At 39.7% G+C, this 18523-nt stretch overlaps 2 protein-coding genes across 3 annotated transcripts; one reads left to right on the top strand and one right to left on the bottom strand.

Annotated features, from left to right (window-relative positions):
- The first annotated feature begins 3465 nt into the window (after window positions 1-3465).
- Window positions 3466-7724, top strand: LOC103439231 (protein WEAK CHLOROPLAST MOVEMENT UNDER BLUE LIGHT 1). Of its 2 annotated transcripts, none has more exons than XM_070826722.1 (4): window positions 3466-3711; window positions 3826-3891; window positions 4503-5383; window positions 5581-7724. In XM_070826722.1, exons 3-4 carry the CDS (start codon window positions 4547-4549, stop codon window positions 7462-7464), a joined length of 2721 nt encoding a protein of 906 aa, XP_070682823.1. In that variant the 5' UTR covers window positions 3466-3711; window positions 3826-3891; window positions 4503-4546; the 3' UTR covers window positions 7465-7724. The 2 variants fall into 2 exon arrangements, with proteins under 2 accessions (XP_070682823.1, XP_070682824.1); XM_070826723.1 differs by having other exon boundaries at window positions 3574-3711; window positions 4510-5383.
- A 729-nt stretch (window positions 7725-8453) lies between these two features.
- On the bottom strand, window positions 8454-10434 carry LOC103439230 (protein HEAT INTOLERANT 4-like). Its single transcript, XM_008377773.4, has 2 exons — window positions 10241-10434; window positions 8454-9765 (listed from the first exon to the last, which is right to left on the bottom strand). The coding sequence occupies exon 2, from the start codon at window positions 9757-9759 to the stop codon at window positions 8704-8706; it is 1056 nt and encodes a 351-aa protein (XP_008375995.3). The 5' UTR covers window positions 9760-9765; window positions 10241-10434; the 3' UTR covers window positions 8454-8703.
- Window positions 10435-18523: the final 8089 nt, after the last annotated feature.

The following is an 18523-nucleotide window of genomic DNA, read 5'->3' as shown; positions in this document are numbered from 1 at the left end:
GAAATTATATTTAAAATGTGTTCAAGTATTTCCTTTCTGTAATTTTATTAAGTTACGGATTCAAGACCTGTTATACTGTGATTTGATATCTAGCTCCTGTTATACTGTGATTTGATATCTAGCTAGTGTTCCAAAAGTAATAAAAGTATCACACTAAAACTAATAACGTTGGATGAAAAACAAGAGAAGTAAAAAAATATTCATTTTAGTGTATGATCATGACAAAAAATTCACATGAAGGGGCAATAGAGTCATTTGATCTATAGAGTGTCTTCAGTAAAGAAGACATTATCCACGGTCGGCGGTGTCTTTGTTTAATTTGATATCTTATCTATAATTCCACAGTCTTAATCAAACAAATGCAATGTAGGAAATTCAAAAAATTCAGATAATGTCATTATAATTTCAACGTAATCACAATTTTTTTTTCTTAATAAATTAAAGAAAACTGCAACTCATATGGATGATTTTTCTAATACATATCTGTCACCATCCACAATGTACAAACCAAACACAAGTTACACAATAAGAAATAGTTTTCTTTTACTACAAACATTAGTACATTTCTTTTACTACAAATATTAGAATTTTTTATTTTTTTTCTAAAAAGAAATCAATTAAGGCAAGAAATCTCACGAACAGCCAGTACATGTTACAATCAAACAAAAGAGTGGGTGTAGACCGCAAAGCGAGGGTTCAATCCCAAATATACATATTAGGAAGAGATAAGCATACATTAGTCACAACATCAACCACAAAATTTGCTTTCAGATAAATATACTTCCAAATCACACAAAGAAAGGAGATGCCAACCAACGAATATCCGCAATCGTGTCTCGAATTCTCCCAAGGACACCATACTGCCCTTCACAATGTCTATAACCAGCTTAGAATATGAATATCCCTTCGTCGAAAATCTAGTAAAAATGTTAATAAAAACACTTAAAGAATAAAAGAATACATAAAAAATAAAAAAATAAAAAAAAGGGCAAAAGACTGTTTACTACCCTCAGTTTCGTGGTTTTCAACATTTGGTACATGAAATTTTTTTCGTCCCAAAGTCATACCTAAAGTGTTAATTTTGGGACAGTCTCATACATCCATTAGTCTGGCTATTAACTCTTCCGTTAACTGATGACGTGGCGTCCATGTGGACAATGACTAGATGCCACGTGTCATTAAGGGTCCACGTGGAAATTAAAAATTAAAAAAATTTGGCTTCCTCCCTTATCCCTCCATTCTCTCCTTTGCACCAATCCACCAAACCCTCTGTCCTCTCCTCTCCATTCTCTCCGCCTCACTTGCATAAGCATCAAAAGCCTTAACGCAATCCGGATATTCCATATCAAAAAACTTATCAAGAAAAACCTTCAAAACCTCCATTCTCTCCATATCAAAACGCAAGAGGAACCGGCTCCACAAACCTCGACTTGGGCTTCGAGAACGTCGACCAGGAAAACGAAGCTCACCGGGAAGTGGGTTCGGCTGGGATTTTCGACGGTTTCCCCAGCGGCGGCGAGGGACTCGGCTTTGGGATTTCCGGAGAAGCAGAGTTGGAGACCCTGATGCTCTGTTAGTTGGAGAGAATGGTGTGGCAGAAATCGTGCGACTGCCAACCCTTCTCTCTCCTCTCCTCTCCTCTCTCTCTCTCCCCTCTCTCCCCTCTGTGTTTCATAACATCAGGCTTTCTCTCGCCTCTTCCTCTCGGAGAGACATATGCAAATACTCCCTAGCACAGCCCCTCCCTCGATTTTTCCTTTAATATTTTTTTCAATTTTTTATTTCTAAATCTCACCCATTCGAACCTAGCTGCAGCAGTACAAAGTTCTCAACTTTTCCCCATCCGAGCTGCTATTTAGGTAAAATCTCAAAGCTCCCCCAATTTGAATTTCAATTCAAAATTTCAATTTCTAGGGTTTATTTCGATTTGGGTTTGTTTGGAATCTGCTCTTTCTTTGGTATTTTTGGTTATTCCATCGTCAGTTATGGCCTTCTGAGATGATAGGGCCATGGGCGTCCATGGCTGCTGCCATGTTTGCTTAGTGTGAGAGGCTGATTTGCTTTTGGGTTTGTGTTTCTCTTGCTAATTTTGGATATGTTTGGATTTTGTTTTGCTGGGTTTGTCAAATTTATGTAAATTTTCTATGAAGAATTGAACATTTGTGCATGTCTAGGGTTTAGGTTTCGGCTGAAATGTTAATATCCAGGTTGAGATTTAGAAAAAAATTTGGGTTTTGAGTTATGTGATTGGATTTTTTGAGAGAGAGAGAGAGAGAGAGATTTAGTAGGATTTTATGGAAAAGGAGTGTGTGAGAACCGATCCAACAACCTCTGCAAATGACCCATTTTCGTGAAAATTCGCTCCGGCTTCATCTCCCTCAATGGTCTCGCGTACACAATCTCGTCACCAAGCACCGGGCATTTGACGGTGGACTGGGAGGAGAGGAGAAGAGGGTTTGGTGGGTTGGTGCAGAGGAGAGAATGGAGGGATAAGGGAGGAAGGGAAGCTCAGGGGTGAGGTACAAGATGACCAAAAAAAAAATTGAAATTTTAATTTACACGTGGACTACTTAATGACACATGGCGTCCAATCATTGTCCACATGGGCGCCACGTCATCAGTTAACGGAAAAGTTAACAGCCAGTCTAACGGATGTATAAAACTGTCCCAAAATTAACACTTTAGGTATGGCTTTGGGATGAAAAAAACTTGATGTATTAAATGTTGAAAACCACAAAACTTCAGGGTAGTAAACAGAGTTTAACCCTAAAAAAAAAAACTCTCATACATAGTTGTAATAAAAATCTAAATTCAGGCATAATAATAGTCGATTTTAAAATTTGAATTCAGACACAATAATAATTGAGTTTAAAGATACTACCTGTTCAAAACAATTAATTTTTTTTTTACTACAAAAATATAAATTTTTAGATTTAAGGGCTTAAAGAAAGTGATTGCATATAATACATTGCATACTAGTGCATCCAAATCTACTAGAGTAGTTCTTTAAGAAATATTAGAATATTGTAACATAATTGTTTGAATAGACACTTTTCAATAGAGTATTTTAGTTTAGCTAACTTCACTAGAACGTGATGTTTCGCTCTCTGTTTTTGTAATTAAGTTTGAATTCTTACTTTAGTACATAAAATAAGTAAGAACTTATTTGAAAGTGTTTTAAAATTGATTAAAAAAGCTTTTAGTGAAATTATATTTAGATTCTAAAAGCACTTAAAGTACTCTATACAAGAAGCACCAGTTATGTGTTTCTTGCAAATAGCACTTCAAGTTTTTTTTTCAATATTCGCTTACATTTTTACTAAGAACTGATTCCAAAAATACTTTTATTAAAAGCACTTTCTAACGAGTGCTTTTCAGGTATGATGCATTTGGTAATATAATACTATAAATAGTGCATTAAAATATTTTTTTCTTATTTGAGGGGTGGTGAGCTGGACAGAAAAGGGCAGCTGAGCCGAGCCGTGCTGCACCACCCAAAGCATCGGACAGAACCTCGCTGCCTTTCCGATTTTGGTCAAACACCCCCCCCCCCCGGGGCCCCAAAAAAAAAAGCAGAAAAAATTAATCAACAAAATTAAAAATTAAAAATAAAATTAAAAGAAGCAAAAAAAGTTTGAAAGGTCTGAGACTGAGATTGGAAGAAGAAGCGTACAGATGGATCCAATCCGTGTGTGACGAGACGACGACGAGGTAGCTCCACTCATCTCTCTCCTCTCTTCCTCCCCCGCTATTTTTCTCTTCCCTCTATTTTTAACTCCGATTTCTTTGCTGCTATTTTTTGCTAATTTTAATCCTTTTTTGTAGTATTTTTTTGCCTTAATTTCCGAAACTCCATTCCCACTTTCCTTTCAATCGCTTCTCGTTATTCCGGTACGTTCCTCTCCCTCTCTCTTTCCTTTTTTTTTTCAGTTGATTTTTGGTTGAAAGTTCGAGTTTTCATTGATTTTTTTTTTTTTTGCTCTGATACACTTGTTCTTGCAAATTCTCTGTTTTAATTCACTTTTTTGGATTGGAATTTGGATTTTGTTTGGATACTATGTGGAATTTATGATTTAAGTGAGTATTTGAAGTTCCTGTTGTAATTTCTAAATGAAGCTTGAAGCTTGCTGTTTAATTGTTCTTATTGTTCCTTGTATGCCTGGAAGCTGTTTGATTTTTATTTTATTTTTAAATTTATTTATTTTTCTGAGAATTTCGATAATTGAGAGTCCGTACATCCCCAGAAAAGAAAGGATAGCAATTTCGAATTGGTTGGTTTCTTACTATTTTTACTACAATTTCATAGAACATGAATTATTGAGCTAAAAGAATGCAATTCTGATGAAATAATGCAAAGAGATTTGATCATAAGGTTCTGCCTGTTAGAAGCTATAATTTTGTTGGCTTTTATGGGTTGGTGAAACTGAAGATCGATTCATTATTGGTTGATTCTTCGTATACTTTTTCATCCTTGTTTTGTTGATCTGATTTCTTTTACTCAGATTGTAGATTTTGCGCGTTGCATTCCTTCCCACACGTTCTTGGAATGGAGGTTGTGAAAACTGCAGAAGTAATGCCTCCCACAGAATCTTCTTCGTCCTCCAACCATGATCAACAATCTGCTGGGGATGCACCTGTGAATACAGACAAGCACGACAAAGTTGAAAGTAACAGTCATTTGTCAACAACGGACAACCCTAAATTAGAAACTACACAAAGTTCTTCTGACGGAGGCCCCTCTCTTGAACAAAATCAATCACTTCCAACAGATAATCCGGCTTCTAGCTCATCAGCGATAGAGAATGGTAAATTACCAACTGTGGAACATGCTTCAAATAGAAAATCTCCAGAACAAAATCAACTTCTTCCAACGGATACTGCACCCTCAATCATTATGGTCAATCAAACAGAGAAAGATACTCACGATGCTCCAGTGGAAGATTCGGGTCCCAAAAGTGTCGATAACGCTCCAAATAGCACATCTCAGGAACAAAATCATCCAACAGATACTTCAGCCTCAGCCTCAGTAAGTACAGTCAATAAAACAGAGATAGAAGTTCAGGGTCCTAAAAATGTGGACAATCTGCAACCCACAACACGTTCTCTGCCTAATATAAAGGTTACCAGAAATGCTGTAAAAAAAACTGAATCCGTTTATTCTCCTAAGAGTGCTAAGCTGGCATATGTGAACAATGTAATATCATCACCCAGTAAAAAGTTTGCTAGCTTCTCTGCGAGAAGATCGGTAGCCACTGATTCCCCTAAGAGTGCTAAGAACAGAGGTCTTATTGATACAACTGCTCCGTTTGAATCAGTCAAAGAAGCTGTTTCCAAATTTGGAGGAATTGTTGATTGGAAAGCCCATAGAATCCAAACTGTGGAGGTAAATTTTCTCGAGTTTTTCTGTTTTATTAGTTATTTATTGCCTTGGTGTTAGAGTTCGCAATCCCTTTCCTTAGAATCTGTAATGGTGTTTTATTTGATTTTTTTATGAAACTCTCTTCTAAGCGTTAAATTGAAACCAAAAAATTGTACCTATGTTTTCCAAAACAAACTGTAATTTCTTCTTTGGCTGTGCAGAGACGCAAAATTGTGGAGCAAGAACTTGAGCAAGCACAGGAGGAGATTCCTGAGTATAGGAAACAATCTGAGGCTGCCGAAAAAGCAAAGGTTCAAGTATTGAAGGAGCTAGACAGCACTAAGAGACTCGTAGAAGAATTGAAACTCAACCTGGAGAGAGCACAAACTGAAGAACAACAGGCAAAACAAGACTCCGAACTTGCCAAACTAAGGGTGGAAGAAATGGAGCAAGGTATTGCGGATGAGGCTAGTGTTGCAGCCAAGGCACAGCTTGAGGTCGCCAAGGCAAGGCATACAGCTGCAGTGACGGAGCTGAAATCGGTTAAAGAGGAGCTGGAAGCGCTGCACAAGGAATATGCTTCTTTAGTGACAGAGAAAGATACAGCTATTAAAAAAGCTGAAGAGGCTGTCTCTGCATCCAAGGAAGTGGAGAAAACAGTGGAAGAACTGACTATTGAGCTGATTGCCATGAAGGAGTCATTAGAGGCTGCGCATGCCGCTCATTTGGAAGCGGAGGAACAAAGGATTGGAGCAATCATGGCCAAGGAACAAGATTCGCTTCATTGGGAGAAAGAGTTAAAGCAGGCAGAAGAGGAGATTCAGAAACTTAACCACCAAATTATGTCGGCTAAGGATCTCAAGTCAAAACTAGACACGGCCTCGGCCTTGCTACTTGATTTGAAATCTGAATTAGCTGCATATATGGAATCAAGGTTAAAGGTGGAAAGTGATGGAGGACTCTTGAAAGATGGGCTACAGGAACCAGAGAAGAAAACTCGTACCGATATACAAGTTGCAGTTGCTTCTGCAAAGAAGGAGCTGGAGGAAGTGAAGCTCAACGTAGAGAAAGCAATTGCTGAAGTAAATATCTTAAAGGTGGCTGCCACATCATTAAAATCAGAACTTGAAAGTGAGAAATCAGCTCTCGCCACCATTACACAGAGAGAAGGAATGGCATCAGTGGCCGTTGCATCTCTTGAAGCTGACCTGGAGAAGACTAGGTCGGAAATAGCTCTAGTTCAGATGAAGGAGAAAGAAGCCAGAGAGAAGATGGTGGAGCTACCCAAAGAATTACAGCAAGCGGCACAAGAGGCTGACCAGGCAAAGGTACTTGCTGAAACGGCTGGTGAAGAGCTGCGCAAGGCAAGGGAAGAAGCAGAGCAAGTAAAGGCTGGAGCACGTACTGTGGAAAGTAGATTACTCGCAGCACAAAAGGAAATAGAGGCCGCTAGGGCCTCCGAGAAGTTGGCGTTAGCAGCAATTAAAGCTTTGCAAGAAAGTGAACAAGCTAGAAGCACCAACGATACTGATTCACCAACTGGGGTAACACTTTCTGTAGCGGAGTATTATGAGCTCAGCAAACGGGCCCATGATGCAGAAGAACAGGCGAACACAAGAGTTGCAGCTGCAAATTCCCAAATCGAGGTGGCCAAGGAGTCTGAGCTCAAAAGCTTGGAAAAGTTGGAAGAAGTGAATCGGGAAATGGCTGCAAGAAAAGAAGCACTCAAGGTTGCAATGGAAAAGGCTGAGAAGGCCAAGGAAGGCAAGTTGGGTGTTGAGCAGGAGCTGAGAAAGTGGAGGGCCGAACATGAGCAACGACGAAAGCTTGGTGAACCTGCTCAGGCAGCAGTAACTCCCACTAAAAGCCCGAGGGCTAGTTTTGAGGCTAGGAAAGAATCTAAGAACTTTGACGAGGCAGCTGATTCTGCCGCACCCGAGCAATATTCATCAAGCCCCAAGCATGGACTTGGAAGCCCCATCGAAGCCAGTCCATCACCCACAGAAGTAAAGCAGGGAAAGAAGAAAAAGAAGTCGTTCTTTCCACGGATTTTTATGTTCTTGGCCAGAAGAAGGGCGCATCAAAACAAGGCAAACAACTCTTGATTGAAACCAGAACATGTCTGTTGTGATTTTTTACCTCCTTTACAAGGTTGTTTCTCTCAGAGTGACCGTAAATGGATGTTTACTCGAGTGTACATGAGAATACTGGAAAATTGTTTGTTGTATGATAAGTTAATTGGATGATAGTTTTGCTCACTGTAAGGATGTTTTTGGAGCAAAGGGTACTATTGAGAAGGGAGAATAAGAGAAATTCAGTATAATGTTGGTTCGCGTTTGCTGTAATGAAAGAATTTGGGTTTGAACTTTTCATGAGCTACTTATAGTTGAAATTCATACTTTTTGGCATTCATTCATAGTTTCAATGATGTTTTATTGATCCGAAAACAAGGGCACTAATCAAATGACTACGGGAGCTGGTCTCTCGAGCATGATACGGACTCACAAGTTCTTAATGCCAGACATGAGGTGTTATCATCAATCTCCCTTCCTATCTATAAATACCGCAAAAAGATAACTTATGACTTTGCGGATAAAGGATGAAGAACGTTCAGAAAGAGAGGCTATTCTCGATGCAGCAAGCAATAGAGACTTTGAAGAGATTTCGCCGGGCAGGAGACAGTTGCAAGCAAAACGATGATCTTTGCAACAATCTGGGCTGAAGAGAAGCCAGACCAATAGCATCTCTCTTCAACTTGATCGGAAGTACACCAATGAAAATTTCTTCCTCGCCCGGCTCAATGCAATTAAGTTTAAGCAATTGATTTTGTTTCAGAACTAAGCAAAACAAGAATGTGAAAGATACCAAGGCAGTGTTAGGTAAATTTGAAGGGATTGCCAAGTAATCTCTTATTTATGTTGCAACATACAAATAAAAGCCGAACGAAACATAACGAGACGTCTCAACTTCGTATGATTCAGCAAGAGCAACAGAACCATCGGACTAAATTTTCATTCAAGTGAAAAGAACCCTTCTAATCGGACGTACAATTAAACAAGACAAGTTTACTCATGTAAAACAGTGCATCAAACAATTTCAGATATAGAGACTCCTCAAATTTCATATATGAAGCATTATTCCAACAGAAGGTAAACAAATGACCAGAGCTACAAAATTTAAGGATACATTGGTGTTTATATGATTTCAAATGAGATCAAATAACAACAGGAGCATGTGAACTTTTCTCTTTTCCCAACACTTTGGGACACAGTAAACGCAACAGTTTCAATTACCTTAGCATTATGCGCAGGCCAAACAAGGGATCTTGATGAAAGTGAAACTTATCACAGAACCTCATGAGCCTTGTTGTAGTACCTGTTGATGTATGCAGCCTTGACACCAGATATGTCAGGAGTATCAGGTGTTTGCACGGGGTAGAATTTGTAATACCTCAAATTTTCAAATGCTGCTTTAGTTTCCGTACTCATTTTTTCAAATGCTACTCTGCGGGCCTCCTTCTTCTCTCGGTTTTCTTTCTTTTGTTGACGTACTTTCTCCTTGACAAACTCCGTGAAGGCATCCTTTTGATCTGCAGATAGTTCCTCCTCTTTTATCCGCTCGTCAGTAAACTCCTCAACTTCATCAAACTGCCAATCAAACACACAGTAAACCGGTGGATTTGGTTCCTGTGGAAAAAGTATGTCAACCTCAGTGCTCAGCTCAAGCTCCTCTTCCTTGATAGGCATTAGATAAGGCAAGCAGTAATCAAATTTCTTTAGACGGTCAATCTTCATGTGTTTCAAAGCAGCCCTTCTCTGAGTGCATCCCAAGACGAATATTTGAGGAGAATTTCGACTATATTCAACAACTTGGCTGTCTCTCTTGTCAAAAGGAATAAATGGAATCCAGTCCATTTTCATCTGTTTCATTGGAACAATTTCTTCAGTCTCTCTCTGAACTGACTTAATCCCAATTTTGTCAGAAGGTGGGCAAGGCGATACAACAGCCACCACAATGGGTATGTAAATAATTTTCAAATCACCCTTATAAGGGACTTGTTGAGGCTCCGTACCACTGAAGAGATACACTTTGTTGTTCCCAAGATCGTGCAGCTTGCCCCCCTCTTCAAATGCTTGTTCAAGATTTGAGAAATCCCACTTGAATTGGTACACCTTGTCCAAGTGATCCCACTCAGTCCCAACAGGGAAGGCAGCCTTCCAGAGATCTTCCAATTGGCGGGGCTCCTCAAAGTACTCAGGCTCAGATTGGGGGTGGGAGGCCGTGACCCGCTTTGACAGAGTGGCAGCCTTGCTCGATTGTTCTTTGTGGTTGTCCAACTTGGTCGAATTTTCCTTGTTTTCTTCCCTCTGGCTGGCCTTCCTCTTAGCTCCTCTCGCCATTGTATTCTGCAAAACACCAAAAGACAAATACAAATCGAAAATCAGGGCTACGGGCCTAGGGTTAGGTTTTGTACTTTTAATAACACAATTCAATGGATAGACACACAAAGTTCTTCCGCGATTTCGAAAAATAATTTCCTGTGCACAATAATATGAATCAAGGATTTAACTTTAAACTTTTATAATCGTACGTCTAATCGAAGATCAAAATTATAAAAGAAACCCAAAGAGCAGTTCATCATTTCAAGCGAAAGATCCAAATTTCAAACCAAATCAACCCTAATACAAAATCATAAAACCCAAAGAGCAGTTCATCGTCCCAGAATTCATTGACAGGTATAAAAACCCTAGGAAAAATCAAAATCCAAAACCCAGAAAAACCCAAATCAAATCCCCTACAAAACCCTAAAAAGCCAAATCAAAACCAATAAAAATTCAAAATTTCTGCAAAATAGTAGCATATCGAACAGAAATTTCTTACCCGAAGAGTCTTTCGTGGCTTCGAGGACTGAAAAGTGCAACACAATCTGGGTTTTTTTGAAAATTGGAAACAAAATCGCGGCAGGGGGCTCCTTATTAGGCAAAAGTGAGAACCTTCGCCTCCTCTCTTTGCTTATAAACTCCAACACATCGTACCGTTTCACTTTATTACATCTGAACCGTTAATTTAATCGCACGGCTGAAATTTGAACATCTACTTTTCTACTCCCGCTTGGAAGTGTTAGGTGCGTCGTACCAACGCGACGCGAAGTCCGCCCGTGTCATGTTCGGGTCCCGCTTAACGTGGGTCAAGATTATACAGGTTAAGGATAGTGGGCCGATATAATGGAAAGCCGATGTAAATTTCGGCCCAATCGTTCTCGCAAAAAACTTACAATTCAAATAATTTTCAGCATTTATCCTAGACGTTTGTTTCACCGATAATGTCTCAACTTAATCCAGGGCCGGTCCTGAGTTTTTGGGTGTCCAGTGCGAAAGTTCAAAATGTGCCTTTTTTTAATACAAAAACATATGTTAAAAAAAATTATTTAACGAGGGCTGGAACCCAGTCGAAATTGGAGGACTAGGCCCTCGCGCCCAAATTATATTACCTGAGAAAATATACAACGGGGGTGACATAGTACCTAAACCCCGACAATCAAAAGTACAATCATATACAACCACTCCTAGCAAATCTCCTTCAAATTTCAACTTTAAGAAATTGTCTTCTAGTATTTTTTGAAGCAAAATCATCAATTATATCATCATACTCCAAGTCTTCAATCTCATCCTTTTCAATGCATAAGATTGCTAATCCATTTAGCCTATCTTGAGTCATAGTGGTCCGCAAGTAAGATTTCACAACAGCAATAATTCTAAGCATCACTTGTTTCCAATGATTTGTCTATTTCTTGATTCGCAATTGAAATTCTCTGTCAATTGTCTGATTTTTTGTCAATCTACTTTTCAACTCAGCCCAAGTTCTCGAATTAACGAGATGCTCTTTACTCTTTTCATGTTGGTCAATCTTCACACCAAGATGTCTCCAATCACTAATTCCATCTTTTGCTAACTCACTTTTTGAGGCAATTGTTTTAAACAATTTACAACAAAAGCAAAAGACTTTATCCAACTCTTTTGAATACACAAGCCATTTCCTATCATAAATTTCACCCGTTCGTAATTTTCGACCATAGTAGTGTGATGAAAATTTTCTAGAGAGTTTGTCCTTAGGATACGTAAAATTAGTTTCTCGAATTGGTCCCTTTTCTATAAGTAAGTCTCTCATTTCTACATTAAGGCTATCTCAAACTTTTGGATCATAAATGTTTAAATGGAAAATAGGTTCAGGAGATTCAATATTTTCCTCTACACCAATATGATCATCATCAACATTTAAATCCACATCACCACCATTTTCATGATCTTGAGACTCATCACCAACATTTTCCTCTAAATCACCACTATTTTCTTGGTCATTAACATCTTCCTCCACATAACCACCAATTTCATGATCATGAGACTCTCCAACAACATTTTGTGACTCTTCACCAACATCATTTTCTCTCAAATTTTCAACCAACTCATTCTTTGTAGAAAAAAATTTATTAAGAGATCCTCTTAAACTTTCGGCAATTTCGTTATCATTTGCCTTTTTTTTCCTTTTCATATTACCAGAGAGTTGTTTCCTAAAAGACATGGCTTTGATAATTTGTTTGCAAAAATTACCTACACATGATATAACAAAAATTTCCTATTAAAATTATCATTCCAAGTCCAACACATATTATATATTATAAAAACACTAACATCTATTATACATTATAAAAGCACTAACACATATGGTTTAACATATTATAAAAGCACTAACACATATGAAATCAAATAATTCAATTAATCAAGAATTCAATCCATCAACAACAACAATTCTATACATCAATTATCATATAATTATATGTCACTTGCAAAATTTAATTTAAATTATGAATTAATAATTCAAATTTTAAAAATTAGTTTATCAAATTACCTCAAAAGTTACTCGGTTGGTGAATGCACAATGGCAACCGGCAGCAGGGATTGAGGCTGAGAAAGACAAGGACCTGTGGTTGGCCTGTGTCTGTGTGTCGAGGTTGGAAGGCTGGAAGCTGCAACAGCAGCGCAGATGGCAGTGGGGTGGGAAAATAACAAGGCACTGGGGGAAACAAAGGGGCGGGTGGGGAATTGGGAAAAGGGGAATTAGGGCTAGGTGGGAGTTGGGGGGGGGGGTGGGGACCGGGGAAAAGTGGTCCCTTTACATTATTGTTTTTTTTTTTTAGGCTAAAACCTGGCCGGTTCAATATATATATATATATATATATATATATATATATATATATACATGGAGCTTAAGGGGAGGGATCCCCATTTTTTCAAAAAAAATGGGGACACGCTCCCCACCGTTAGATTGACTTTAATGAAATTGTGTGGTTGAGATTAAAACACAGGTCATAGAATCTCAACCACAGGATTTCATTTAAGTCAAATCTAACGGTGGGGAGCGTGTCCCCATTTTTTTTAAAAAATGGGGATCCCTCCCCTTAAGCAATTCCTATATATATATATATATATTTTTTTTTAAATCCTGAAAAATTGGGCCCTTTCCTTTATTGTCAAATTTGGGCCTCTTGCCTTCCATTCCTTATTTTGGGCTCTGGACAAATATTTTTTTTTATACCTAATTATTTGGACTTTTTTTTGGTGCCCCTTTAAATTTTGGGCCCTGGACAATGGCCCTGGTTGCACTGGGCCTGGGCCGGCCCTGACTTAACCGCCTATACTAAGGTGTTTACTTTATGACAAAAGATTTTTGGGGGTATTAAGAGTGAAACTCGCACATATAAATTATGCATTATTTTGTTATATCTTCAGACTTTATTTTCTAACATTTTCACACTTGTACATGACTCGCACATATATATAAATTACAATTAAAGTCTAGAATTAGACTCAGAATAACAAACTTAACCACAATGATATTTCTACAAGTTTTCTCTCTACGTGGCTGACATTGACATGTTAACCCATCCATCAATATAATTTCATAATTTGTACATTTTTCCTAGGAGGGTAGATGCAAATAAAAGTTTGGGGTCAAGCATTTTTTGAAGAATAAGCTAAGTGTATATGTAATCAATTGTGTATAATTATGAATGTATCTCATTCGTTATGTGATCAGTCAATGACATGAACAATCGACATAAATCCACATATGATGATGGCACTACAACCATTCAACATTGCCACATTTGCACATACAACACTGTTAGAAACCTTTGGATGGATTCTTTCACTAGACCGAAAATCCTATGACAAAGACAAAAACCATATACATACTTGGATTTACATTTTAAGAAGCAGAATTTGCAAGAGTCTGAACAATTTGTACCGTTCTTAATCTCTTTAGCTTCCACTCATGAGCATTCTTGATCTCTTTTACTAGACCAAGAGGATTTAGCAACAGACGTCTGGGATATCTGATAATCATATACTCAGTGTTACTAATTAATGAATCATAATATAAGTAGACAATAATGTTGACATTTTGTGGGACGTAATGTTTAGTATAAACTATGAAATACCCGTATTATAATATATGAGTGGATTGGTAATAGTATGTGACGGTGTGACTATTACTGTGCAATCAACGTAAAGATGGGATTCCAAGGCAAAGAAGATTCCCCAGGTTCTAAACCTTCAAATGCAGATTATAATCCAAAGAATGATCCATCTTGGGCTTGAGATCCAGGAGTTTTGAAATCCATGTATCTTTTAGTTTCAACAAATCTATAAGCACAGTAGTAAAGGGAAAAATGATCAACGTGCTATAATATAGATGGACGAGGCGAAAATTAACAAATCTCATGATACAATGAAAGAAAAACTTTTAAAAGATCAACAAATCAGATCATTTAAATTCATTTTAGTATTTTCTAATGAGTCCACAGAAAGAAAAAAAAAAAAACACCAGAATACCATGTTGCTCTTATATCTGTAAGAAGAATTCCTGCAACTCCAAGCATTGCAAAGCGAGCATGAACCAGCTCTGCCTGCATATACAACCCAAAAGATTTCCGTCCTCCCCGAGCCCGAGTAGGTCAAACCCGAAATCAGCCGGCCCAGGCTCAGTGCAAGCAGGGCAACCGTCCGGGGCCCAAAAATATTGGGGGCACCAAAATTATTAGGACGGTATATTTATATATGTTTTCATAAGAGTATAAATTTATAAAATTTGGTTCAATGACACAGAAATTTAAGTAGAAGAGGTGGTTTGGTCATTTGAAAATAATAAGAGGTCTTGAGTTCAAAACACCATATGTGTTTATTTATTTTCTAATTTTTACAAATTTCTTTTCAGAAGAGTATAACTTTATAAAATTTGGTTAAAGGATCAAGAAGTTTAATTAGAAGCAACGGTTTTTGTTGTTTAAAATTAGCAAGAGGTCCTAAGTTCGAAACGCTATGGGCATGTTTATTTTTTTCAATTTTAACAAATTTTTGTTTGGTTGTTAATTTATTTTTAGTTACTAGCTAGTAGCTATGTAGTTTGTTATTTTTAAATATTTGTTTCAATTCAAGTCTAATCTTCAACAATGAGTAATACGTAGACCAAATTTGTAGTGCAAATTTGTAAATTATATGACGTGTTATCAAAATATTTAATTTAATGCTCATTTATTACTAATACATATCAATTTAAGACTCGAAAACATCATTATTTTTTTAGTCCTGTTTGTACCATACTTGACCAATCCCGAAACTACCAAGCACCGGCCAACGCTATACTGTCAAGGACCCAGAAGAGTTCCCCTCCGACCAGGAGGCCAATCACTACTCGACACGTGTCAAGATTAGAAGCCAATAAGAGCGCAGCGCGTGTCGACATCAAGAACCAATCATAACATGACACATGTCAATGTGACAAAGCTACAAGTTTTTCTATAAATAGGGGTCATTCCCCCACAATATGGCCTAATGCCATTTGTGTTAAATCATTCACAAGAACTCACTAAATTGAGAGCTTGATCCTTTGTACTTGTGTAAGCCCTTCACTACTAATAAGAATTCCTCTACTCCGTGGACGTAGCCAATCTGGGTGAACCACGTACATCCTGTGTTTGCTTCTCTGTCTCTATTCATTTACGTACTTATCCTCACTAGTGACCGAAGCAACCAAGCGAAGGTCACAAAACCTGACATTTTCTGTTGTACCAAAGTCTTCGCTGATTTTGTGCATCAACATTTGGCGCCGTCTGTGGGAACGACACTTATTCCTACTCTCTTCAGCTGTGTCAAGCTGGTTTCTATCATTCGTACACTTTCTTTTGACCAGGCATCCCTCTCCAACATGGGAAGCGAAGGAAGCCACAACACACAGAATGACACCCCCCTTGCACATAGTGCGAAGCAACGAAAGAATGAAGGAAAACGAGTTCTTCTTCAAGCTAAAGTCGATGAGTTGGAAGCTCAGAACAACAAGATAGCAATGAGGAATGAGGTCCTCCAGGAGCAATATGAGAAGCTCTTCGAGACACTCCACGAAGCTAGGCAAGCTCAGACACGCGAGCTTGTTGCCCCCGTGGAAGTCAACCATCAACTGGGTGCCCTCCAACATGGAGGGTCACATGCATTCGACATAGATATCCCTGATAGGGAACAGATTACCCCTCGACTTGATAATCAACATGAGGCTTCTCTTAACCCAGTTGCTTCGACCCGAACCATGAGAAGTGGAGGGAGACACCTCTTTGCTGAAGGGGCAGAAGGATCGAAAGCCGTCTTTCGCGATTGTCGGGATTTCCTGAAGCAACGTCGAGAGAATTCCATCCATATAAGCTCAAAGATCAATGACCCAAGGATTTCTGAGAGACTCGGTCCCCTGCCACGGCCCGAGCCGGCCACCAATTTGGGGAAGGGGCAACAAGTCCTAGAGAGACATGAGGGTACAGGGGACTCAGAGGTGTTCCGACAGACATACCCTGGAAGCCAGTACAGCGAGTCCAGGGAAAAATCACATGCCCTTGATCAAACTTTCCTAATTCCAATAGGAGATGGAGATTTACGAAAGAAAGCTCCAGTGGCACATAACTCCGCTCAGGACCCCCTTGTCCTACAACTTCTTGAGGAAGTAAACAAGTTGAAGGCTGAACGTCAGGCTGAAATACCTGACTGGAACCAACCCAGGCCTGGCCCTCTTACAAGGAGGATCCTCAACACCCCCCTTCAAGCAAAGACAAAGCAAAAGCTTGGCTTGCAACTTTATACTGGAAAAGAGGACCCGATTGAGCACCTTAACCTCTTTGAGTCCACCATGGCATACCGGATGCACACCGACGAAGAGCGATGTCTTCTCTTCCCCTCCACCCTCTCTGGCGGAGCTCTAAATTGGTATTGTCGTCTTACACCTGAGACGGTAGACTCATTTGAGGAATTGAGGAAACTATTTGTTTCCCAACACATTTTCCAAACCGATCGCTTGCACTCTGCAGATGACCTGTACACTATCCGCCAGAAGCCAGACGAGTCATTACGTATGTATGCTGGCCGCTTCAGCCATGAATACTCCCGGTGTGCCGAGGCAGACGACAAGACTGCCCTCAAAGCCTTCACGGCAGGCCTACGTGATTGTTTCTTTAAATACATGATCAATGCCAATACTTGGAAGACTTACTCTGAGGTGATGGCGCAGGCTTATAACCATGCCTCCGCCGAGGCAAAGACATATCAGGAGAAACCCCCTACAACCATCCTTTATCAACAAGTGGGAGGTGGAAGCCAGACTCACCTAAATGAGAAGACCTCGACTTTCCAAACAGCAGTGGCACCTCCCCATGCCTTGCATAATGCTTCGCCGAATCAACAGACATATCAATTTCAAGGCAAGAGGAAGGATTTCCATCCTCACCACTCTCATTTCAGTAAAAAGAGTAAGGGACACTATCCCGATAACCAAGGGTATCGCCACAATAACGCTCGCCCCCAGGCAGTCAATGCAGTGGGTCAAACCCGCGTCAAGATACCCCCTACCCCAAGGTATGAGACATACACGCCCTTGAATGCCACATGCGCGGCCATTTACCCCAGCATAGCTCACCTGATACCAAAGCCAAAGCCGAGGCACCCAGATTACACGCCCCCGAATAACGCGGGCATGTTTTGTTGCTACCATGAGCATAACGGCCATGATAGCGAGAAATGTATCATCCTCCGTGATCGTATTGAAGCTTTGGCACGAGAAGGAAAAATTGATCAATTCCTCCTTCACCCTCAAAGGGATAACCGTAACCAACGCCAGGTGAATGTCATATATTCCATAAGCGGCGGCACACCCATATCTGAATCTTCCAATAGGGCCATGAAAAACAGTGAACGAATTCTGAGGCCTGGTCACCAAGTGTTTCACGTGGAAGACATCAGGGGAGGGAAATATCAAAAGCCTAATTGGGATCTGATATGTTTCTACCCTGAGGAAGAAAGAGGCATCATCTACCCTCATAACGACCCATTGATCGTGGAGGCTCACATAGCCAACTTTGATGTTCGACGAATCCTCGTAGACACAGGGGCTTCGGTCAATATCATGTTTGCCGAAGCTTTCAGGGCACTCAGTGTAGCTGAACACTTGCTCGATCGCTCGATTTCTCCTCTGATAAGCTTCTCCGGTGATATCGTGCAACCCTTAGGGAGCATACATTTACCCTTTACTATTGGTACATGCCCTTACACGGCTACCATTACCACTAACTTCCTAGTGGTTGACTGCCCAACGGCATACAATGTCATCTTTGGGCGCACAGGCATCAATGATCTCAAGGCTATGGTATCCACGCATATGCTGCTGATGAAATTTCCAACCCCCCATGGCAACGACTACATCAGAGGAGATCAGCTTAGTGCACGATCATGTTACAACACTTCAGTTAAGCAACAACACTTGCCCGGACCTAAGGAAACCCTGTCTGTACATGACCAAGTCACAAAGACCAGCCTAGATGAAGCGAACTTGGATCTTCCTGATAGCAACAATCAACCCGATGATCCTCGAGATGACTCTTTCACCCAGCAAGCCCAACCTGCTGAAGAGTTGGAGAAGGTACCTATCTCAAGAGATTATCCAGATCGCATGGTGAAGATTGGCACCACATTGTCACCACCCCTTCGGTTAGCATTGATATCTTTTTTGAAAGAGAACACTGAAGTTTTCGCCTGGTCATACGAGGACATGTCAGGCATCTCTCCCGATGTCATC

Source organism: Malus domestica, chromosome 08 (genome assembly GCF_042453785.1).
Source record: "Malus domestica chromosome 08, GDT2T_hap1".
Taxonomy (NCBI): Eukaryota; Viridiplantae; Streptophyta; class Magnoliopsida; order Rosales; family Rosaceae; genus Malus; species Malus domestica.
Note: the sequence above shows the minus strand (reverse complement) of the source record. Positions and strands in the feature narration are given on the sequence as shown.